General features: G+C 40.9%; 1 protein-coding gene and 1 long non-coding RNA gene across 3 annotated transcripts; one reads left to right on the top strand and one right to left on the bottom strand.

Annotated features, from left to right (window-relative positions):
- Positions 1 to 1,152: 1,152 nt before the first annotated feature.
- On the bottom strand, positions 1,153 to 18,441 carry LOC308315265 (uncharacterized protein). Of its 2 annotated transcripts, none has more exons than XM_080763151.1 (9): positions 18,320 to 18,441; positions 12,803 to 12,863; positions 12,092 to 12,301; positions 11,831 to 11,970; positions 11,448 to 11,714; positions 8,208 to 8,293; positions 7,896 to 7,958; positions 4,806 to 6,921; positions 1,153 to 1,380 (listed from the first exon to the last, which is right to left on the bottom strand). In XM_080763151.1, the coding sequence occupies exons 1-8, from the start codon at positions 18,373 to 18,375 to the stop codon at positions 6,566 to 6,568; spliced, it is 1,239 nt and encodes a 412-aa protein (XP_080619277.1). In that variant the 5' UTR covers positions 18,376 to 18,441; the 3' UTR covers positions 1,153 to 1,380; positions 4,806 to 6,565. The 2 variants fall into 2 exon arrangements, with proteins under 2 accessions (XP_080619277.1, XP_080619276.1); XM_080763150.1 differs by lacking the exon at positions 1,153 to 1,380 and adding an exon at positions 3,474 to 3,624.
- Positions 13,941 to 15,544, top strand: LOC308316361. Its single transcript, XR_013964155.1, has 4 exons — positions 13,941 to 13,978; positions 14,268 to 14,300; positions 14,411 to 14,458; positions 14,703 to 15,544. It is a non-coding gene; the product is annotated as an uncharacterized lncRNA (long non-coding RNA).
- Positions 18,442 to 19,809: the final 1,368 nt, after the last annotated feature.

Raw genomic sequence — 19,809 nt, 5'->3', positions numbered from 1 at the left:
AATTGAAGTAAATAGGTATGGGCATTTGGGCCAATACAAGAGTGAACACCTAAACATTGTGGGCAACTCAATCATATTGGTAACTTTTTCTTCTTCTCCAAAATGTATGTTTTGGAACATGGGCTGAATCATTATCATAGATACAAGTATCAAAATTCTAACATATTTCAACTTAAATCTCTTTCAAACATGTATCTTCATCTACAAAATAAAATGTCAGAATATAATGCCAAACTTAGGTCACTTCCAAGTAACTAAGTACAGATGTTACACCACTAGGGGGAAGTGTGGAGTCACATTATGGAAAGCTCATTTCCAACTAGTAATGGGCTTTTCCTCCTTATCAAGACCATCACAAAGAAAACGAATAAATATAAGTAATAAACATGTTATGGAATGTAAAGAAAAGGTGAGGTCCCCCTATAAGCCCTTCAAAGGGTTTCTCACATCACACCACATCATTGTTGTCAGGAACTGTGGTGTATTCCTTTAAACAAGCTTCAGATATTTTGAATCTGTTAGGATTCTTCACAATTCCCTCTTAACGGTCCAATTACTTAACACTATAGTTCCCTTAAACGAGTCATATTTTAGCATACATATAGTGGTTCTCAAAGTGAGGCCGATGCACCCTCTGGGTTACTTATGGACCCTTACAGTTCTGTAACTCGGAGTACACAAATGGAACCAATTGGACCCCCAACGGTCCATTTGGTTTCATTTGTACACTCTCAAGAGTTATGGTGGTCTTTGAAATTAACCCATTTTGGGCGGGAACCCCTTTTGGTGTAAGCATTGTTATGCTTTAGCTATTGAAAAATAGCAGATCCACAAGCTTGTAGGTCTGCTATTTTTTGACTGAACGACAGAAAGCTGTCAGGATTTAGAAGACATTTATAGAATCGTTCCTAGGTCAATGTTTGAGAACCACCGGTATTGCAATTATATAGCAGATATAAAGCCTGGTTCGATTCCTCAATGTCGCTTTTCTGAACCGTCTTGTAAGGATGGTCTCTCCTCGAGGCCCTCGAAGGTCGTCCAGCCGCTCGGCCTACAGCGGCCTTCCCCCGTCCCCCCCCCAGCTTCTTAGGGCCGATTGATACTCCTATTTTAGAGGCGAATAAAAGTCGGTTCGGCGCTGTAGAGCCTACAATGTGACGTCAATTTGAGGTTTGGGGGTTTGTTTCCCAAATTGACACATTTGGGAAACGGCGTCTGTGAAGAAACCAAAGCGTTGCCGGTCCGTCCGTAGCCTTTTATAGGTTTCCACAAACGACCTGACGGGAGCGCGGAAGCTCACGGGGTCGTCTCTCAGCTTATTTCTGATGTCTTCGAATATTTCCATCAACTGGGCTTCGACCTCTTCTGCAGACGATGTGCCTTAAACAAAGAAATGTACATGACAATCTGAATTATTATGCAGTAAAGCAGGGTTCCCCAAAAAGAAAAATCCTCAAGGGCCTCATGCCACTAGGCCTAGGGTACCACTCAAGTGATTACTGGCCAATCACAGCGCGTCTTTTCCGGGACTTATGTTACAGACCCAAACATGCGCTCTGTGACGCACGCTCATGCTTCCGCGGGGCTCAGCAAAGGAATCTGGGGAATTCTTTGCCCTCCCTTGAGCACAAACGCTCCAGAGCCAAAATATATAATTATGTCTATGCCTGTAACTTTCATTAGCCCTTCCAGGGGCCACAAGGGGGCGCCTCGTGGGCCACAAATGGCCCGGGGGCCGCCTGTTGGGGAACCTTGCAGTAAAGGAATTCTCCTCTATTCATATATTTTTCTTTAAATTGCAGATCTACAAGCTAGTAAGATCTGCTCTTTGATATATAAACAATAGATTCAAATGCATCTCGATTACCGGTATGCGATTAATCTACAAAGCAATCGATAATAATCAAAGATGATCGATAGTTGTATAGGGTTCCAATTCGATTTATATTGCGATTCTTATTTATATTGCGATTCCATTTTGCCATTTATTGCGAAGTTACTTTTTTTCTGATAAATCTGATAAAATGAAAATCACGATTCGATTTTAAAATCGTGGCAATAAAACTTGTGATATTGAGTGAATTTAAAAAAAGTAGTATCAGTCCAATTCTACATAATAATACATGTCAATGCTGAATGTAATGCGTGATTTGATTGGCCAACCTTGACTTTCTGTTCTTGCTTGCAAACTAAAACACCTTTCTGATTCCGACCACGCCGTCTTCAATATAAGATACATAGTGGCACGGCAGAATGTGTTCTTTGTCCGTTTGCTGTATGTGCCAGTCCAGCGAGTATGATGCTGACACATCTTAAATCCACCTAAACGTCAGCCACAGATCATGGGCAAAAATATATCAAATGGACTGTAATAGAAATTACAAATCATATCGAAGTTTAATGCTGACAATGTCAGTTGTTTTGCATCAAGTAAATGTAGCAAATTTGGAATTTTCATGAACAAACTTCCTGATGATTCGAGATCTTCCCCAGCTAGATTCTGGGCCATCTGAATGTCTATAATTATGCTGGCAGACTTTACTATTGCAAACAAACAGCTCTAGACTGTATGTAGGCTAACTAACGTTGTTCACATACAAATTATCTCCATATTATAACTTTTTGCGTTTTTCGTAACCTAATGCATACCCTACAATTACAAATGATCACACTACAGCTGCTACAGCGTCACACAAAATTGTCAAAAGTATCAGATCTACAAGCTCGAAACCGGGCGCGAAGTGACGCGTTTTGAGTTAGGCGATCTGCAATTTTTGCCATTTGTTACTTGAACCCTAGTCTCTCAAGACAGACTGTTATTTGACGATGGGATTCTCAGATTGCTTGAACCCTGAAAAGTTAAGTTTTGGACATAATATTATGAGTTTTTCCACCTGACAGATGATATGGTCAAATCAACCATGTTAGTGACAGATCACATATAATCATCCCTCCTCTCCCTATCTCCATATTTAAACTTGTTTGTTTGCAAATTAATGCTACTTTGCCACACGAGTGTCGTCTTTAGTATTTTTGAATGAAAATGGTAGAATATATATGACTACATGACTGTAATACTGGCTCAATGCCAATGAGGAACGCCCAACAGGATGATGTATTGTAGATGTATTGTATTGTATTCTGTCCTACTCCTCCCACCCAACACTCCCTGCTGACAGGTCCCCATTCTGTAGGAATGCGTGTCAGTGACAAAATGTATTCGTAGACACTCGACAAAGCCAGAGGCACCACAGTGGATTCGAACCCAATCTCTGCAGTGGTGGCCAGGCACTTTTACCACTGCAACAACCGAGCGCTAAAAATAGTTACTAATTTGGCTATTATACTGATAGCAACTTGCAACTTTTAAATGATGCATCATAAAGTGCCTTACTCTGTATTTATTAGAAGACTTGGACCCTCTATTAGAAAACGTAGGCCCGTAAATCGGATATGTTTTGGATTGCAGGATGCCTGGAAGTCCACAAGCCACTTCTGGATTTCCTCCTCGGTGGAGAGTTTCAACTTGAGGGCAGCTTTAAAATGTGCTGCATTTCCGTCTCCATGCTCTCCACAGGACTGGAATGAGCAAACAACCAGGCTGTAGGCCTCTGGAAACAGTTTCTGTCAACGAGAACAACATTGACTCAGTGTTCAGTCATACAAGAATGTTTGCCCAAAAGTATATGCTTGCCCCAGCGGGTCAAATCCGGTGACATCAGAACGGTCAGCATAACCTGCAGTTAAACTATGCCTGAAGCTATTCGTAATCCTAAATTAATTAAATAACCTCAGTAAAATAAACCGTATGTATTCCTAAACTCAGTATGCCTAAACCTAACATAATTCCTGAATAAAATTGTCATAATAAATGTAACAGAAATCTTAATATTGTAAGCATAATGATATTGTAGCATCGTGATATTTGGCCATAACTCCCTCCTCTGAGGGAGCTACCTTTGGGGAAGGGGGTTGTTGCCCTGACAGGGGCCAAACTGGTGAACCGTGGGTCATATAGTTTCAATAGTGTTCAATAGTGGGTGAAATGTTACGCTGGTAAAATGTTGTAAAACAAAGAGTAAAGGTAATATTTAGTAATGTTTTCACCTTCACAATATAATATAATAATTCTTCTTCGAATAGGTTTGCTATTCTGGGGGAACATATAAAAGCAGCTGATCTACAAGCTCACAAGCTGTCATGAGGTTGTGCAGCCTATACACTTTGGTTCTTTGATTTTGTATATAGTGCTTAGATGAGTCCTTTAATGCAGACCGATTAAAACAAGGCAACATAAACCCATAATAATTGAATACCGGTAAGTGTGGCAAAAATCATTGGTTTTTGACGCTCATTTCATCTCGGAGCTACAGAATGAGCGTAGGGATATGTGCCCTCTCCCGAATAGGCTAAATCCACAGTATTAGTTTCCATGGTAACTAGTGTGGCATTACTTTCATGAAACTGAATCAAGCCTCAACACATCCAGGTTAACTGGCAAACTTCTTGCAAAAATCTGGCAAGATTAACCAGTTTTCATGAAACCGGTTAATCGCTGATCCAGGATATTAAACCAGGATAATGTTAAATCCCGGTTTAATCTCTAATCCAAGTTTTGTGAAACGGGCCGCAGGGCGCAGGCTATAGTGTACCATGTTGTAATTTGCAAGCAGTTAAATCAATAACAAAGCTAGCTACTAAATAGCTATTTATTTAACCCCGATTCATTTCAATCTAGTTCACACTTCACAGTACAGTACGTAGCAAATAAAATCAGTTGATCGCTCATTAACACAAATCCTCACCTTTAACGTGTCCAGTTCCTCTGTTTTCACGTGTCCTTGACACAACTCACACTTTGTGACCACCATGCTGTCTTTATCTTTAATAATACAATCCGTCTCTAAAGTCTTACAATTAAAACTCGCCAATGTTGTGGTTCAGTGAAGTTTGTCCTCTGCGGGTTTCCGTCAAAATGTACACGGTTTCTCGAGAGTTTGATTGATTGATTGATTGAAATCTTTATTAACAGTTTGCAGAATTACAGTACATTTCAAGCACAAACTCAATACAAAGACTGTTAACTGTGAGTGGACGACCCAATTAAGCCTTACACTTGTTTACAACAGGGTCCACATTGTTCAATTCATCAAAACATTTAGAGACAAACAAATAGACACTTCTATGTAGTTAAAGAACAGAACAGGAATTCATCATATAGGAAGCGAAAAGGGAAAAAAAGTATATATACAGTGAGGGGAACAGGGGGATAAAAGAAAAGAAAACGAAAGACAGAGTGTAGGGCGCCTGCACACAACACCATGCGTTGATGCCATGTGTGCATATTTGCAGGCACCCAACACCACGTCCATACAAAAACATAGTACACAGAGAAGCATAGGCTACTAAAAAAAAGAGGAACTAAGCTTGGCTCATATTACAGTTACACCACTGTCTACTAGTGTCTAGGCCAGGGTGCAGTTTGGAGTCAGTGAGTCACATTATGGAAAGTAATTGCCTCATCCTCTCAATAAAGACAGACATTAACAAATAAAGTGTAACGAAAAGGCGTAGTCCTATAAGCCTTCCCAAAGTTCCAGGGTTTCTCACATTACTAAAAAAATAAATCTAAAAAGACAAATTACCCTTCAACCTTGTTTATGCCATTATTACCAGCAGAAATGTATTGATTGACATTTGTATTTCACAGTATGTAGAATGGGTACATTTCAATACCCCAACTGGGTAACTTTGTGTGGATGACACCATGAAAAGCACAAAGACTTGTTTACAGGTTAGGCCTACACCATTCTCAATTCACCAGAACATTTAAAGACGTACAAATATTCACTTCTATAAATAAATACAAATCAGGGAATCATATAAATATTTTTTTTTAAAGGGGAAACATGTAGGCCTACAGTATGGGGAAATGAAAAAAGGGGAAGTTTACACGACTTTGGGACAAGTTTCAAATTGCAAACATCCGGAGGTGCTCTTTGAGAACGGTTTAAAGTTATAACCTTTAATATCAAATGTTCAAGTTGAATCAAGCTTGTTCGAATCATGTATACTTCACATTAGTTCAGACAGAGTTCAGACCATAGTACATTTAGTATTTAATTGTTTTACATTATGAAAATAAATGTAACAATGCGGTGCCTACTCTTCCGGTTACCATTGTGGCAGCAAATGTATATTAGGTATATTCCTTTAAACAATCTTTTTATAGAGTTGGAATCTGTTAGGAAACTTTTAGGATTTTAATGATTCCGGTTCCTTAAGAATTCGCTCTTAACGATTCCTTAACGGTTCCCTTGAAGACTCATATGTTTTAGCATACATATAATTGTATGGTTGTGGTTCACTGAGTCTGGGTTACTAATGGACCCTTACAGTTCTGTAAGGGTAAGTACACAAAAGGAACCCGGAGGTACACTGTCAGGAGTTATGGTGGTCCTTGAAACGAAAACATTTGAGAATCACCAGTATCATGGAACCGATGCCCCGGCTCCTCAATGTTTGGATCCGGTTCCGGATTCCAATCCACATGTTTTTCTTTTCCTCATCGTTGATGATCTCCTGTTTGAGTAGTTCTCTGAACCGTCTTGTAAGGATGGTCTGTTCTCGAGTCCCTCGAAGGTCGTCCAGCCGCTCGGCCGCTTCTCCCCCCGAGAGCGGCCTTCCCCCGCACCCTAGCTTCTTGGACCCCATTCTGGTGGCAGGTACAGCTACAAGGACGTCCCCTCTGCGTTGTCGTGTAGCTTCTTGGTGAAATCGCGGCACATTTTCCCTTTTTATAGTTTTCCACAAACGACCTGACAGGAGCGCGGAAGCTCGTCGGGTCGTCTCTCAGCTTATTTCTGATGTCTTCAAATACTTCCATCAACTGGACTTCATCCTCTTCTGCAGACAATGTGCCTTAAACAAAGAAAAATGTATTAATTATTTCTATTGTCAGGTATGCACATACAGTAAAGAAATTGTCCTCTATTCATTTCATATCTTTTCCCCTATATTTTCTTTAAATTGCAGATCTACAAGCTAGTAAGATCTGCTCTTTATTAGCAGATTTCTTAGCAGGTATTTGTTTTGGTCATTATTGATTCTGAATTGAATTTTAATTCACACATTAATCATGTTACCAAGATTGCCTTTTTTCACCTTCGAAATATTGCACGAATCAGAGCCTAATTGTCTATTTGTCGATGCAAAAACGCTAATCCACGCCTTTGCTTTTTCTCGGCTTGATTACTGCAATGCACTTTTTTCTGGACTGCCTAAGAAAACAACTGACAGATTACAACTTGTCCAAAATGCAGCAGCCAGTTTTAACTAAAACTAAGATGAGATCATGAGAGAACATATTACTCCAGTTTGAGCTTTTACTCGTTTATAAGCTCTCAGTGGTCTCGCACCTTCCTACCTACATGACCGTCTGCCTAAATATGTCCCAAACCGCCCCCTAAGGTCTTCCACTGCTGGCCTGCCTAAAAAAATGGCAACTGAAAAATACGGGAAAGCAGCTTTTTGCTTCTACGGGCCGACAGCGTGGAACAAACTGCACCTTCCACAGGCAGCCTCTGTAGAATTATGATGGAAGTGGAGAATTTCGGGTAATACTTATTCCGGTTTAGTTGTTCTGGCCTGATGACTACAACATGTGTTGATGAGGTACGGTACGTTACGATCCGCTCCTGACTGGATCATAAACCCGGAAATGGTATGCCTCCCTAGGCTATAGTCAAGTCATAGCGATAGCGTACAGTATATGCACAGAATAACTCTTCCTAATTCTGGGAGGACGCCAGGACAGGTCTCTTGACTTCCCCATGTTACCGACACAAAAAAAGAAAACTGAAAACCGGTTCAATCCCCACTGGGAAATGACACACCTGTGTTGGGTTCTTCTAATGGGTAATAATCCCCCTCATGCTCGTCATGTGTGCTGGAGCCATCTGAACACACTCATGAAAACAAAAGAGAAATGGCATTTTATGAGATGTACCTCAAACAATCACCTTTATCAGCTTTATTGTCACATGTTTACAGGCGTAGAAAAGTGAGTGTGGGTAAAATTATTGTAGAGTGGACAGAGGTAGAGTGAGAATAGAAGAAAGAAGCACACTGTTCAGTAGATCGATCGGAGGTTAAAACGGCATATGCGTGCAGAATGCAGATATATAACCAGCAATAAATAACCTCACCCTGCTCTCCGGTGTATTCCTGCAGGCTTGCAGCCAGACCTCTCCTCCTCTCATTTCTTTCTTTCTTAAACAACTTTTTATACAAACTGCAAAAGAAAGACAATAAAGAAATGGACTATACAGGATCAATCAGCCATCCGGCCCCGGTCCACACACATTCAGCGAGAGAGAGACAGAGCTCCCATGACATGGTTTCATCGGGAGAAGATAGAATCACCATAGCTTGTTTCCTTGTGGCTAAAGTAAAGGATCTGACCGATTAGGGTTTTTGCTAATCGATTATTCGAAGGCAGTTAAGTGAGACAGGAGGTGACTGGCGTGCATACTGGACGTGAAAAACAAGCAATGCAGTTTACCGGGTGCACACCGTAACAAAGGAATAGCCAGAACTTCTGGTACTTTTAACCCATTCTGGACGGGAACCCCTTTTGGTGTTTTAACTAAGCATTATGTTATACTTTACCCATTGAAAAATAGCTGATCTACAAGCTCATAGCGCGCCACCGAGTGGCGCGCTACGAGCTTGTAGGTCTGCTATTTTTTTTAAATCGTGAAAATGTGGCACAAATCTTTGAGTATATATTCTTTCAGAGCGAACGTTTTATTTTTATTTTGACGTCAGCCTCATTCATCCGCCATAGTACGACAGTGTTGCTAGACTAAAATAATCTGGTGCATCTCTCTGGCCAAATAGCTACGTATGATCACACATGCTATGAGGCAACATTCTGATTGAATGGATGTGTCTTCTGCAACGTATACAGCACCGGAACTATCCAAAGAGAGGACAATCATTTATTTTATATAGACCTTATTAACCCATTTAGGCGTCGAATTTTTAAAAATGTCTTCTAAATCCCGACAGTTTTCTGAAATACCTCATGTTTCTGTATCAGTGGTTCTCAATATTTCATGTCAAGGACCTCAAAAATGATATGTAATTGGCCGCCGACTCCCATCTGAAAATATGTTTTTCCAGGGACCAGCAGAAGCAAAGGTTTGAGTTGAAATGTTCGCCGTGAAAGAATCTCATCAAATTCAACAAAAACATACGTTTATAGGACCCACTTAATTGATCAGATCACTTAATTATATTTCTTTGTATCATCTCTTCTTTTCTCTAATCATGTAGATAACCAGTCATTCTAATCATGTTCTTGTTGTTTTGTAGTTTTGTTCTTGTTTTATATGCCGCAATCATGTTTTCTAAATATTCTATATCTCTTGTACAATGTTTCATTGTGTTTTACATAGGTAGAGGCCTCGTATAAGCCCCTTGGGCTTTTTTGCCTCAGCCTAGCACTTTACCCTTCTTATATTTATATGTTCACCGTGTTGTTTTTATACTGTGCTGAATAAATAAATACAAAATACATATATTCAAAGATTTGCTACACATTTTCACTTTTAAAAAAAAATAGCAGACCTACAAGCTCGTAAGCGCGCGCCACTCGGTGGCGTGCTATGAGCTTAATTAATTGCGCAGGTTAATTAATTGTGCAGGTTCTTTCTGATTCAGCTGGTAGAGCCCTGGGGTCAGTACTGAATAAGGTAAGGACTGTAAGGACTGTAAGGACTATACATATACACAATTATATCAGTCTTGTGTATGCCCTGTTTCGGACTATGCCTCCGGTGTATGGGGTTTTCCGGACAATGAAAGTTGTAACACAATTCAAAATAGAGCCATACGGTCATTTCTTGGACTTCATAAGCTCACGCCTATCTTGGCTATTAGCGGCGATATGGGATGGATGCCCGTAAATATCAGACACAAAGGTGAGATGTTGAGATTTTGGAATGGACTTGTTAATATGTCCGATGACAGACTAACCAAAAATATTTTTAACTGGGACATTTCTAATGGTTACCCCTGGGCCAATGAAGTAAAGTCTTTATTTTTTATGAATAATTCATCATTTATTTAAACAGACTATGCTGTAATATTCATGAAATACAGAACTATATGTTCCTTGGGTATAAGGAGAGTTGGGCTGTTGATTTATGGTACAAATTAAAAATAATTATGGCCCTGAACCTTATGTTACACAAAATATATCCAAAAGTCAGAGATCTTTTTGTGCACAGCTGCATTCTGGGTCCTTACCATTAGCTTTAGAAACGGGTAGATTCATTGGTACTCCTGAGGAGGACAGAGTCTGTCTAGTGTGTGATTTGAAAGAAATTGAAAATGAAATATTTTTTTTGTTTTACTGCCCATTATATGAAGAATTAAGACATGTATTATTTTGTAAAATGACAACCATCTGTGTTAACTTGTTCTGGTTACTGGACTACGAAAAACTGGAATTTTGCTTTAGGAAAGGTATTTTTGCTTTAGCAGACTTTTTATGCAAAACGTGGGGAAAAAGGCAGACTGTTTTGTATGGTGTGTCCTATAAGTCCATGTGGGCTGGTCGCCTTGGGTGCATGACACAAAAATAAAGAATCTATCTTAGGTATCTATCTATGTGCAGCACAGACAAACAGGAAAATCACAGACACGTTTAGTTAAGCCTTCATCAGCATAGTATGAAACAATGCAACAATTGTGACATTTTTATGGGAGGCATACTTTGGTTAGACATAGCATTGGTCCGACTGGATTAAGGTTGGTGAGGGGTGCGTTAAAATGACCGGATTAAGGTTGGTGAGGGGTGCGTTAAAATGACCGGATTAAGGTTGGTGAGGGGTGCGTTAAGGGTTGGTTTTTCGCATACCAGATGGCCGTGCGCTCCCTCACGCCCACCTGTTCCTCTGGCCAAGAGTAAGGGTCGATTCATACTCCTATTTTACCGCTGTAGTGCCGAAATTATTTCGGCTCGTCAGAAATTTTCAGTAGCACCGCCGAAGAGACGACTTTAGGACGGTACCCGCCCCCCCCGAACCTCAAATGATGTCACATTGTAGGCTCTACAGCGCCAAACCGACTTTTATTCGGCTCTAAAATAGGAGTATGAATCGGCCCTAAGACCATGCCCACCAACAATGTAACCAGGTGCGGCAAGGAATTTACTTTAAATATTATAATTGTATGACTATGAAACCTTGAATTATCAAGGAAAAGGATGAATATAAGTAAATCGGGTCGAAACAAGGGCTTGAGATAAGTTCCCCCAAACACAATTTTATTAAACAGAAACAACTTTACAACAATGTTTAGTATATTCCTAATTAAAAGTTTATAGGCAGTTGAAAGTTTATAGGCAGTAATACAAATATTCTAAAAGTCATGCTTACCTGTAGCAGAACTTAAGGTCAGGGCAGGTGGCTCGGTCAGCAGCAATATATACATATTTGTCACCGTACTTTGCTTGAAGGTCACTTTGGAGGACTGACAGGGCAGAAGGTGGATTGTGGCCGATTTCAAAGAGTTTGGTTAAAGTCTCAATGGCCTTTTGTCCAACGTCTCTGTGTTTCATAGTGGCAGCTGAATATATGTCATGGTTGTGGTCGTTCTGGAGAGTTATCACAGTTGGAAACTGTGGCATGTGTGGGTCCTTACTCCTGAGACAAACCGCACAAAACAAAATACGTCAGACAAACGACACAAAATATGTTATCCTGAAAATTTGTGGAATAGTTTCATTCGAATGACGGCACTTATTTGAAATAAAACTCACTCTGACTTTCTTCTGTCTCCTCCAGTGACATGCTTGACGGTCAACGTCATTTTAGCGGGACAGTCAGTGTTTTTTGATGTCCTTCTGTTATTCGCTGTGTCTGATTTCACTGTCACATGGTGCTGACATCTGTAGACCATCTGAAACATATACATACATTACATTATATCAAACACATTGTTGATTGTACCACAATAATGTATGTGTAAATTGTTGTGTTTCTCAGCTGTAATTAGTTGTGTAGTCATAATGGTTTATTACCTTATAGATAACCTTTTTTCCTGAACATGCTTTTTTGGTGGTGACCCTCCATGTCACAGGGGTGCAGCGTGTCTTCAGAAACCACTCTTTTGCTTCTTCTTCGGTCTTCAATGCGAGACGTATGGTAGCGCTAAGTGCAGGATGGTCAAATTCTTTCTGCGTCACCTCAACGGAGCACACGTGATAGTCATATCCAGGTGGCAAGCATTTCTATAAAATATAAATGGAATGATGTTATTCAATGTTTTATCTTGAAACAAAGTTTCTGCAGCCATTGCAAAAAACAGTTCCCCCCCCAGTCCAATAGATATGAGAACGATGGGAACAGGTGCCAATGGCCTGAAAACCATGGAATGTTATAATAATAATAATAAACTTTATTTGTATAGCACCTTTCATACATAAATGTAGCTCAAAGTGCTTCACAGGGCAAAAATAGAATACAATAAAACATTATTGTATTATTGTATTATTATTATATTATGTGCTTCAGTGTCTTTCTTTGTGTTCAATGCAATGTCCATCTCTCTTCAGTTTTTGACCCCCAGTCTACACTGAATATCAGAACCTGGATGGAAAGCAAACAGCATTTATAAGTTATAACTAAAACTATGTGTGTACTCTGTACTGTATAGACCTACCTATACCTACAAATAACTGAAACATTACAAATTGAAATGAATAAACCCAGTAATACACATTGTGACTGACCTGTAGGGCAGGACATTGAGAAAGAGCAACATCTCCACATGAAGTTGTGCTTTCTGAAGTACTGTGAAGACAAAAGAGAAACACAATGTTATGATGCTTAAACCAAAACACATTATATTTTGATGCTTAACTTCTGTCTCTAAATGTTTTGATGAACTGAACAAGGTCCCAGCTAACATTTCCCCGCTAGCTACCGCCTCCCGCTGTCGCCTTCACAGCGTAGCACGCCCGGGCTGGCTTGGCCTTCCCCCCGCTGTCCGCGCGTCAAACGATCGCGATCAGTTACTTTTTAATGCGATCGTGAATTTACAGCGATTTACAGTCCCTCCTCACGCTGACGTAAGGCTTGCCTCCCCCGCCCGTCTCTCTCTCTCTCTCAGACAAGGATGTGCATTATATGTATAAAATACATAATTTTTTAACTATTGAATATAATTAAGTGGATTCTTCTTCTACTTCTTCTTCTTGCGGTTATATTTATTATTATTATTATTGTTGTTGTTATTACCAAGCCTGGAGCCGAGGCTTTACCCGGCATGCATTGCAGTGTTGTTGTTTTTGTTGAATCGACGTACGGGGGTGGAGGCAGTCGCAGAAGACAAGACTCTCCAACAAATGCTTATATTAGTTCTTACACAGTTTTTCTCCGGAGAAATTCAGTTGAAAGGTCAGTGTATTTTTATATCCGATATCTACCGTGTGTAGTGTAATTGCACGTGTTAAAATCGTTTCGATCTTTATCTGTGTATGTTTCCCTCTAGCTAGCTAGCCTAGCTACCTGGGCAATCTATTGTTTGGACGAGGGGATAAGGTTAGCATTAGCAAACGTATAACTCATGCTATTTTAACAGGTAACTTCTTATTGTGTTGATAAGTCCTTAAACACAATTATTCGAATTAGATAAGATTTGATACGTTGCTTGTGTAGACTACATAAACAGCATTTAGCTGTAAATCACATTTTTTGTCATTCTTTGTTTTAGAACTTCTCCTATGGTACCACATCAATACAGCATGGGGTCTGTGTGTATGTGGGGTCTGCAAGGCTAAATCTTCGTCAAATGTCTGTCTTGCAAATGTAAAAAATATCACATAGTAGGCTAATGTTTAAAACAGACTTTTTGTTATTCTATTATAGGTGCAGATGCAGTGACCAAAATGAGCATTGCCATGCAGGTACGTTCTTCTGAGCCATTTCTTTTACTCTTCTCTCTGTTGTCTCCTCTAAAGGAACTTTGCTAGGCCACAATTGCAAATAAAGATTTGTCTAATTACAACACATTTTGATTTAATTTTTGTCATTTTGTTGTTTTATTCTAAGCCTGATTTTTACACTTGGTTGCATGCTGAATATAGCTGGTCTACAAGCTCGCAGCACATTGTGTGCTTGTAGATCTTCTGTTTTCATCAAATTGATTTTTATGTACATACAATGTTTACCATTTTGTTGTTACTGTGATTTCAGACACAGGACTTGGATCTGTTGGGCGTACAAACGGTAAGAACATTTCTACCACTGAATTAAGGTTGCATGCTACAAGCTCTCTTGCCTCAAGTTTGCTGTTACATTTGAAAGAAATTTGACTTGAATTTGATTTCATTTTACAGACAAGGTGACATGCTGTACAGAGCTGAGACATCGTTCTTTAATTTAAGGTAATTGTTCATTTTACCAAGGACAGAAAATTGGCACCCAACAATGTGTAACTGTGTACCATTGTTACCATCATAAGATTTTAAATGACTGAGGTGTATTATGATGAGTACTGTGGCACTCTGTGCCACACTATGAGCTTGTAGATCTGCTATTTTTCAACAGATAACAGCTTTTTAAAAGTGATGGTAGGTAGGCCTATGATTAAGGTGAAAATAATTTATTTAATTAATTCTGTGATTTCAGACGAACTTTCGCTGGAGGAAGACCTATCGACTTCAAATGCAACCTCTGCTGGAAAGGCTACCACCAGTCGGGTTTCCCTGACCCTCTACTATACGCAACATCCAGACCTCAAGGAACGCACCCAGCTTTCCGTGCTCGGACATACAGACATGGGGACATACATACATTGCTACGCTCAGAAACTCCTGACTCCACTCAGAAGAGAATTGGTGTTTTAAAGACTTAAGCACTTACACTTGAGAACTGATGTCTTCTAAATCCTCACAGATTTTAGTTAAAACATTTGCTGCAAAATAATATATATTTACAGATTTGTGCCACATTTTCACGATGTTTCAAAATTAGCAAATCTACAAACTCGTTTTCAACAGCTTACAGCTTTTTAAATAATGGTTAAAGTGGCTAAAACCAGGGGATCTTGGACTTCAGTGACAGGGACCTGGGGTCTGAGAGCCGGAGACGTTGGACAGGGTGCATTTTGGAACTTCTGCTGGCGGCCACCACCAGTCAGGCTTCATAAAGGAAGGAAACGGACAGGCACGGCAGGCAGCTCATCAAATGGTGGTCCGTGGCTCAAATGCTGAATAACTTTGGCATGAAAAGGGTTCAAACCCACCGCTATAGGGGTTTCATTGAATTTCTTGAATGTATGCTGCACGATTTCTTGCTCAAAAGGTGAATCTCGATTGTGTGTTCTGTTTATTGCTGTGTAACTGTTATTGCAACATTACTGGGCCTACATAACTAACTCCACACAGAATAGACTTGGTGTTTTATAGAAATTAAACTTGAACTGATTCCACAAAATGTCTTCTAAATCCTCGCAGATTTTAGTTAAAACGTTCACTGTGTTTGGGCCACATTTTAGTATTAGCAAATCTACAAGCTTGTGAGCTTGTAAATCTGCCAACAATCTAACAGCTTTTAAAATTATGGTAAAAGTGTTTGAATGGTATGACTGTTTTCTGAAAAGCCTAGATGTTTCTGTATCATTGGTGTTCAAACGATTTACTCCAATCTGAAAATATGTTGTTCCAGGGACCGCGCTACGAGCTTGTAGGTCTGCTATTTAGTTTTATCCTGAAAATGTGCAAATCTTTGAATATATATTGTTTCAGAGCAAACGTTTTTAAACTCATCTTTGCTTCTGGGTAGTCCCTGGAACAACATATTTTCAGATACTGTAGGTGTCTGCGGCCAATTTCATAATATTTCTGGGGTCCTTGACATAACATAATTTGAGAACCACTAATATAGAAACATAGGTTTTTCAGAAAACTGTGGAAATGTGGACACAATCTTATCCAACATGTTCTGGTGGTTTCAGGAAAGTTGGTGTTTTATAGATTTTAGAAGCCAGTGGTTCTCAGAGTGGTCTTAAAGTGCATTCTCAGCAAAATGACATAAAAATCAACCACTTGTATTCTAAACTTGGTTGTTTACATATTTTTTCTATGTGCCTAAATGATTTCATTGTAACCTTTTTTTTTCCTAATAAAGAAACAAAATTAAGTATACATTTGCTGCTTTATTATGTTTCTATAAATATGTGGGAGGGAGGTGAGCATGGGGGAGGATCGAGGATATATGGGGGGGGGGGGGGGGGGGTGTCATAAGACAGCTCCACGCTGTCCTGCTGCTGCCGTCGTAGCTGACGTTCGAGTCGCGGCAGAGAAGCGGGGCGCCGGCTACACGCGCGTCGGCGCGCACGGCACACGCTGATCAAGAACGACGCGGCCACATCGTGCGACGCGCCCGGCGGAGGACACGATCGGCGGCGCGCGGCGACCGCCTCCCGCAGGCGGCGCGCCATAACTTGCTAGCTGGGGTGGACCCTCTTGTAAACAAGTGTAATGCTTAATTGGGTCGTCCACTCACAGTTAACACTTAAAGGAGAACTGACACGCCCCTCGGGAGCTAATAACTGCTATCAAACAATGCTATCATGATTCTGACGTCAGGGTGGCGAAAGCTTTCCCCAACGACTTCTATGCGGGCTCGCCGGGCTTGGTGGCCGTGGTAGCATAGCAACTTATGCTACTATTTTGGTGTCACATTTAGCTTGAATACTGGGTGAAAGTCTCATTCAAAAAAATAATTTTTCGCAACATTGTTCAGGTGAACTGTGTGTTTATGCTTGTTCATTGTAATAATCAATATCGCTATGATTATTTTATTTATCGCCGCGTCGCTCCGCATGACAACATACAGTCTAGCCCGTCTCAGATGCAGGCTGCACACACACGGACGGACGGACGGACGGACACACACACACACACACACACACACGCAATGGCACGGAATCTGCCTCGGGCGTCTGTAGCTCTCTTCCCCGCTGTCATGCACTATAGCCGTGTGTGTGTGTGCGTACACACATGCCCAGTTCAATGCGGGGACCTGACCAGAGACTATACGTCCGTCCGTCCGTCCGTCCGTGTGTGTGCAGCCTGCATCTGAGACGGGCTAGACTGTATGTTGTCATGCGGAGCGACGCGGCGATAAATAAAATAATCATAGCGATATTGATTATTACAATGAACAAGCATAAACACACAGTTCACCTGAACAATGTTGCGAAAAATTAATTTTTTGAATGAGACTTTCACCCAGTATTCAAGCTAAATGTGACACCAAAATAGTAGCATAAGTTGCTATGCTGTGTGTGTACACACATGCCCAGTCCCCCGTAGAGGCTCATGATCTCGTCCGCAAGACTATGCCTCGGCATAGCGATATTTATTATTACAATGAATACAAACATAAACACACTATAGTTCACTTGAACAATGTTGTGGTAACTAACTACGGTATTACAGAGTGAGAGCGAGGGTGTACATGTCAGCCTGCGGCTGAGAGGGGAAAAGAACAGTAGTCGCGCTGCTCTCACAGCGGCCAGACAACAGCAGACCGTCCGTAGTCGCGACTGTCGCGCTGCGGGGCTGAGAGGTCTCAGAGCGGGCAGACAGGGGTGTTGGCGACCGGGGGAACATGGGACTCCAGTCCAAAATTTGCGCTTGTGCTGCAGTTCCCCTAAAAAACCCCACGCCAACCTCAATTGCATTCAAACTAAGCATTTCTGGCGAAAAAATAATTTTTTTCAATTACATTTATAGCCAATATGACGCTAAATGTACCGTCAAAAACGCTAGCCTGACCTATAGCCACTTGTTGCTAGCGCCGTAGCCCCGTTTCAAACTGTTTCAAACTGTTTTCAGTCAGACCACGTGATGTGCTGTACCACCCATATTAATTTCGGGGCATGTCAGCGGACCTTTAACAGTCTTTGTATTGAGTTTGTTTTGATTGATTGATTGAAATATTTATTAACAGTTTGCAGAATTACAGTACATTTCAAGCACAAACTCAATACAAAGACTATTAACTGTGAGTGGACGACCCACTTTAGCATTACACTTGTTTACAAGAGGGTCCACCATGTTCAATTCATAAAAACATTTAGAGACGTACAAATACACTTCTAGCTTCTATATAGTCAAAGAACAGAACAGGAATTCATCATTGTGCTTGAAATGTACTGTAATTCAGCAAACTGTTAATAAATCAATCAAAACTAAAGTAAAACATATCAACTCGTACAAACGCAAGGAGTTTCTTACCGTGCGTTTGTTTGCGCCTCCGCTGTTGTGGCGTTAGTATTGTTATTGTCCGCCATGCTGTCTTTCTTTAATAACACAATCCGCCTCTAAACTCAGCTATTGTTGTTGTGGTTCAGTGAAGTTTGTCCTTCACCAGTTTCCGTCAAAAATATACGCGGTTACGTAGTTTGGTCAAGGCAGCAAATATAAGGTAGCAAGACTTCCGGTGGCCGAGCTCTTCAGAATAAAAGTACACGCTAAAGTAAACAAAAACGATAAATTTGCACATTAAAACAATACATTCAGTATTTAAACGAAAATATACAACACAAAACATGTTTCTGTGTATTTTATTAACATTTATGACAGTTAATCACATTAACAAATTATCTAAATGGATAAATGCTGTTCACTGGAGTGCATATCCCTTAAAGTGGACAGTGGATGCTGGACTCGGGACGGCTCTTCGGGGCAGCTGTTGTGACATACACACACGTTCGGGAAGACCTCCACTACAACACCCCACTCTCCGCTAAGCGGGAGAGGTGTAAAATTCCGAGTGGCAGGCCTTCTACTGGTGTCAGAGGTTAAAATTAGTGCCGTTTCCAGACCAGAGTGGATGCTTTTCATGGTGGGGGTAAATAAAGAGCACTTGTGAACATCAGTTGGAGCGTTGTCTATTCTGCATCAGATGAAGATTGTTTAGGAGCAGTTTATTTGTCATTTATTTGTGGTGGTACTTATACATTTGTAGGTTGCCGTTTCCATGCGGACAGAGCAGGGCTGCACAAGGCAATCGAGTTTGCGTCATACCACACTGCGTCATACCAAAGCCTACACGGGTTGTGCCCGAGTGGAATAGTAAGAGAGTGGCGACACTAGCGTTGACTCCCATTGTAACAATGGCATGCGGAAGTGCTCATTCTGGGAGGTGGACGCTTTTCAGACAGGGCATTAGTCAGACATTCATCCGCATGTCGGACTAGCGTCTGGTCCTGTGCTTGCGGTTATGATGTGGGTTGTCATTTGTCGGACCAATGACTTGTCTGAACTACGTACTGCCCACCTCATTCTTTCTCAATGGGATAGTTCCAGCCATAGGCACAATGTTTGCAACTATATATAGCCCATAGGCACCCGCTTTGCGGCGAGATCAAAGCACGTCGCTACTCTCCTACTCTACACTCTGGGTTGTGCAAGGACGCGCTGTGATTGGCCAGTCGCAGTAGCCGACAGCCTAAACCTAACACTAGCCTCAGTGAAACCATACCTAAACCTAACCTTAACCTCAGTAAACTTAACTTGCCCGGGGGCATGGTTATATAAGCACCCGTGTCGCATCGAGTTTAGATCGGCGTAGACTCGCCCTTGAGGGCTTTATAAGCCGCACTTCCACTCAAGGCTGCTTTAATTGTTTCGGACGACACTTAATATGGCGCAGCCTCGCGTGAACGCGCATACCGAGTGCAAAGTGTGTAGGACGAGTGGCGAGGAGGTGGTTACAAAAAAGG

This window comes from Protomyctophum bolini, assembly GCF_963924005.1.
Source record: "Protomyctophum bolini genome assembly, chromosome: 5".
In the NCBI taxonomy this organism is placed as follows: domain Eukaryota; kingdom Metazoa; phylum Chordata; class Actinopteri; order Myctophiformes; family Myctophidae; genus Protomyctophum; species Protomyctophum bolini.
Note: the sequence above shows the minus strand (reverse complement) of the source record. Positions and strands in the feature narration are given on the sequence as shown.

Bases quoted from the DNA above. Each gene is read 5' to 3' on its own strand.
- LOC308315265 (XM_080763151.1), bottom strand. From the start codon at position 18,375: ATGGCGGACAATAACAATACTAACGCCACAACAGCGGAGGCGCAAACA. The intron at 12,864-18,319 runs GTAAGAAACTCC...TTGTCTTCACAG, and splicing joins GAGGCGCAAACAAACGCACG to TACTTCAGAAAGCACAACTT. The intron at 11,971-12,091 runs GTAATAAACCAT...TATATGTTTCAG, and splicing joins GAAAAAAGGTTATCTATAAG to ATGGTCTACAGATGTCAGCA.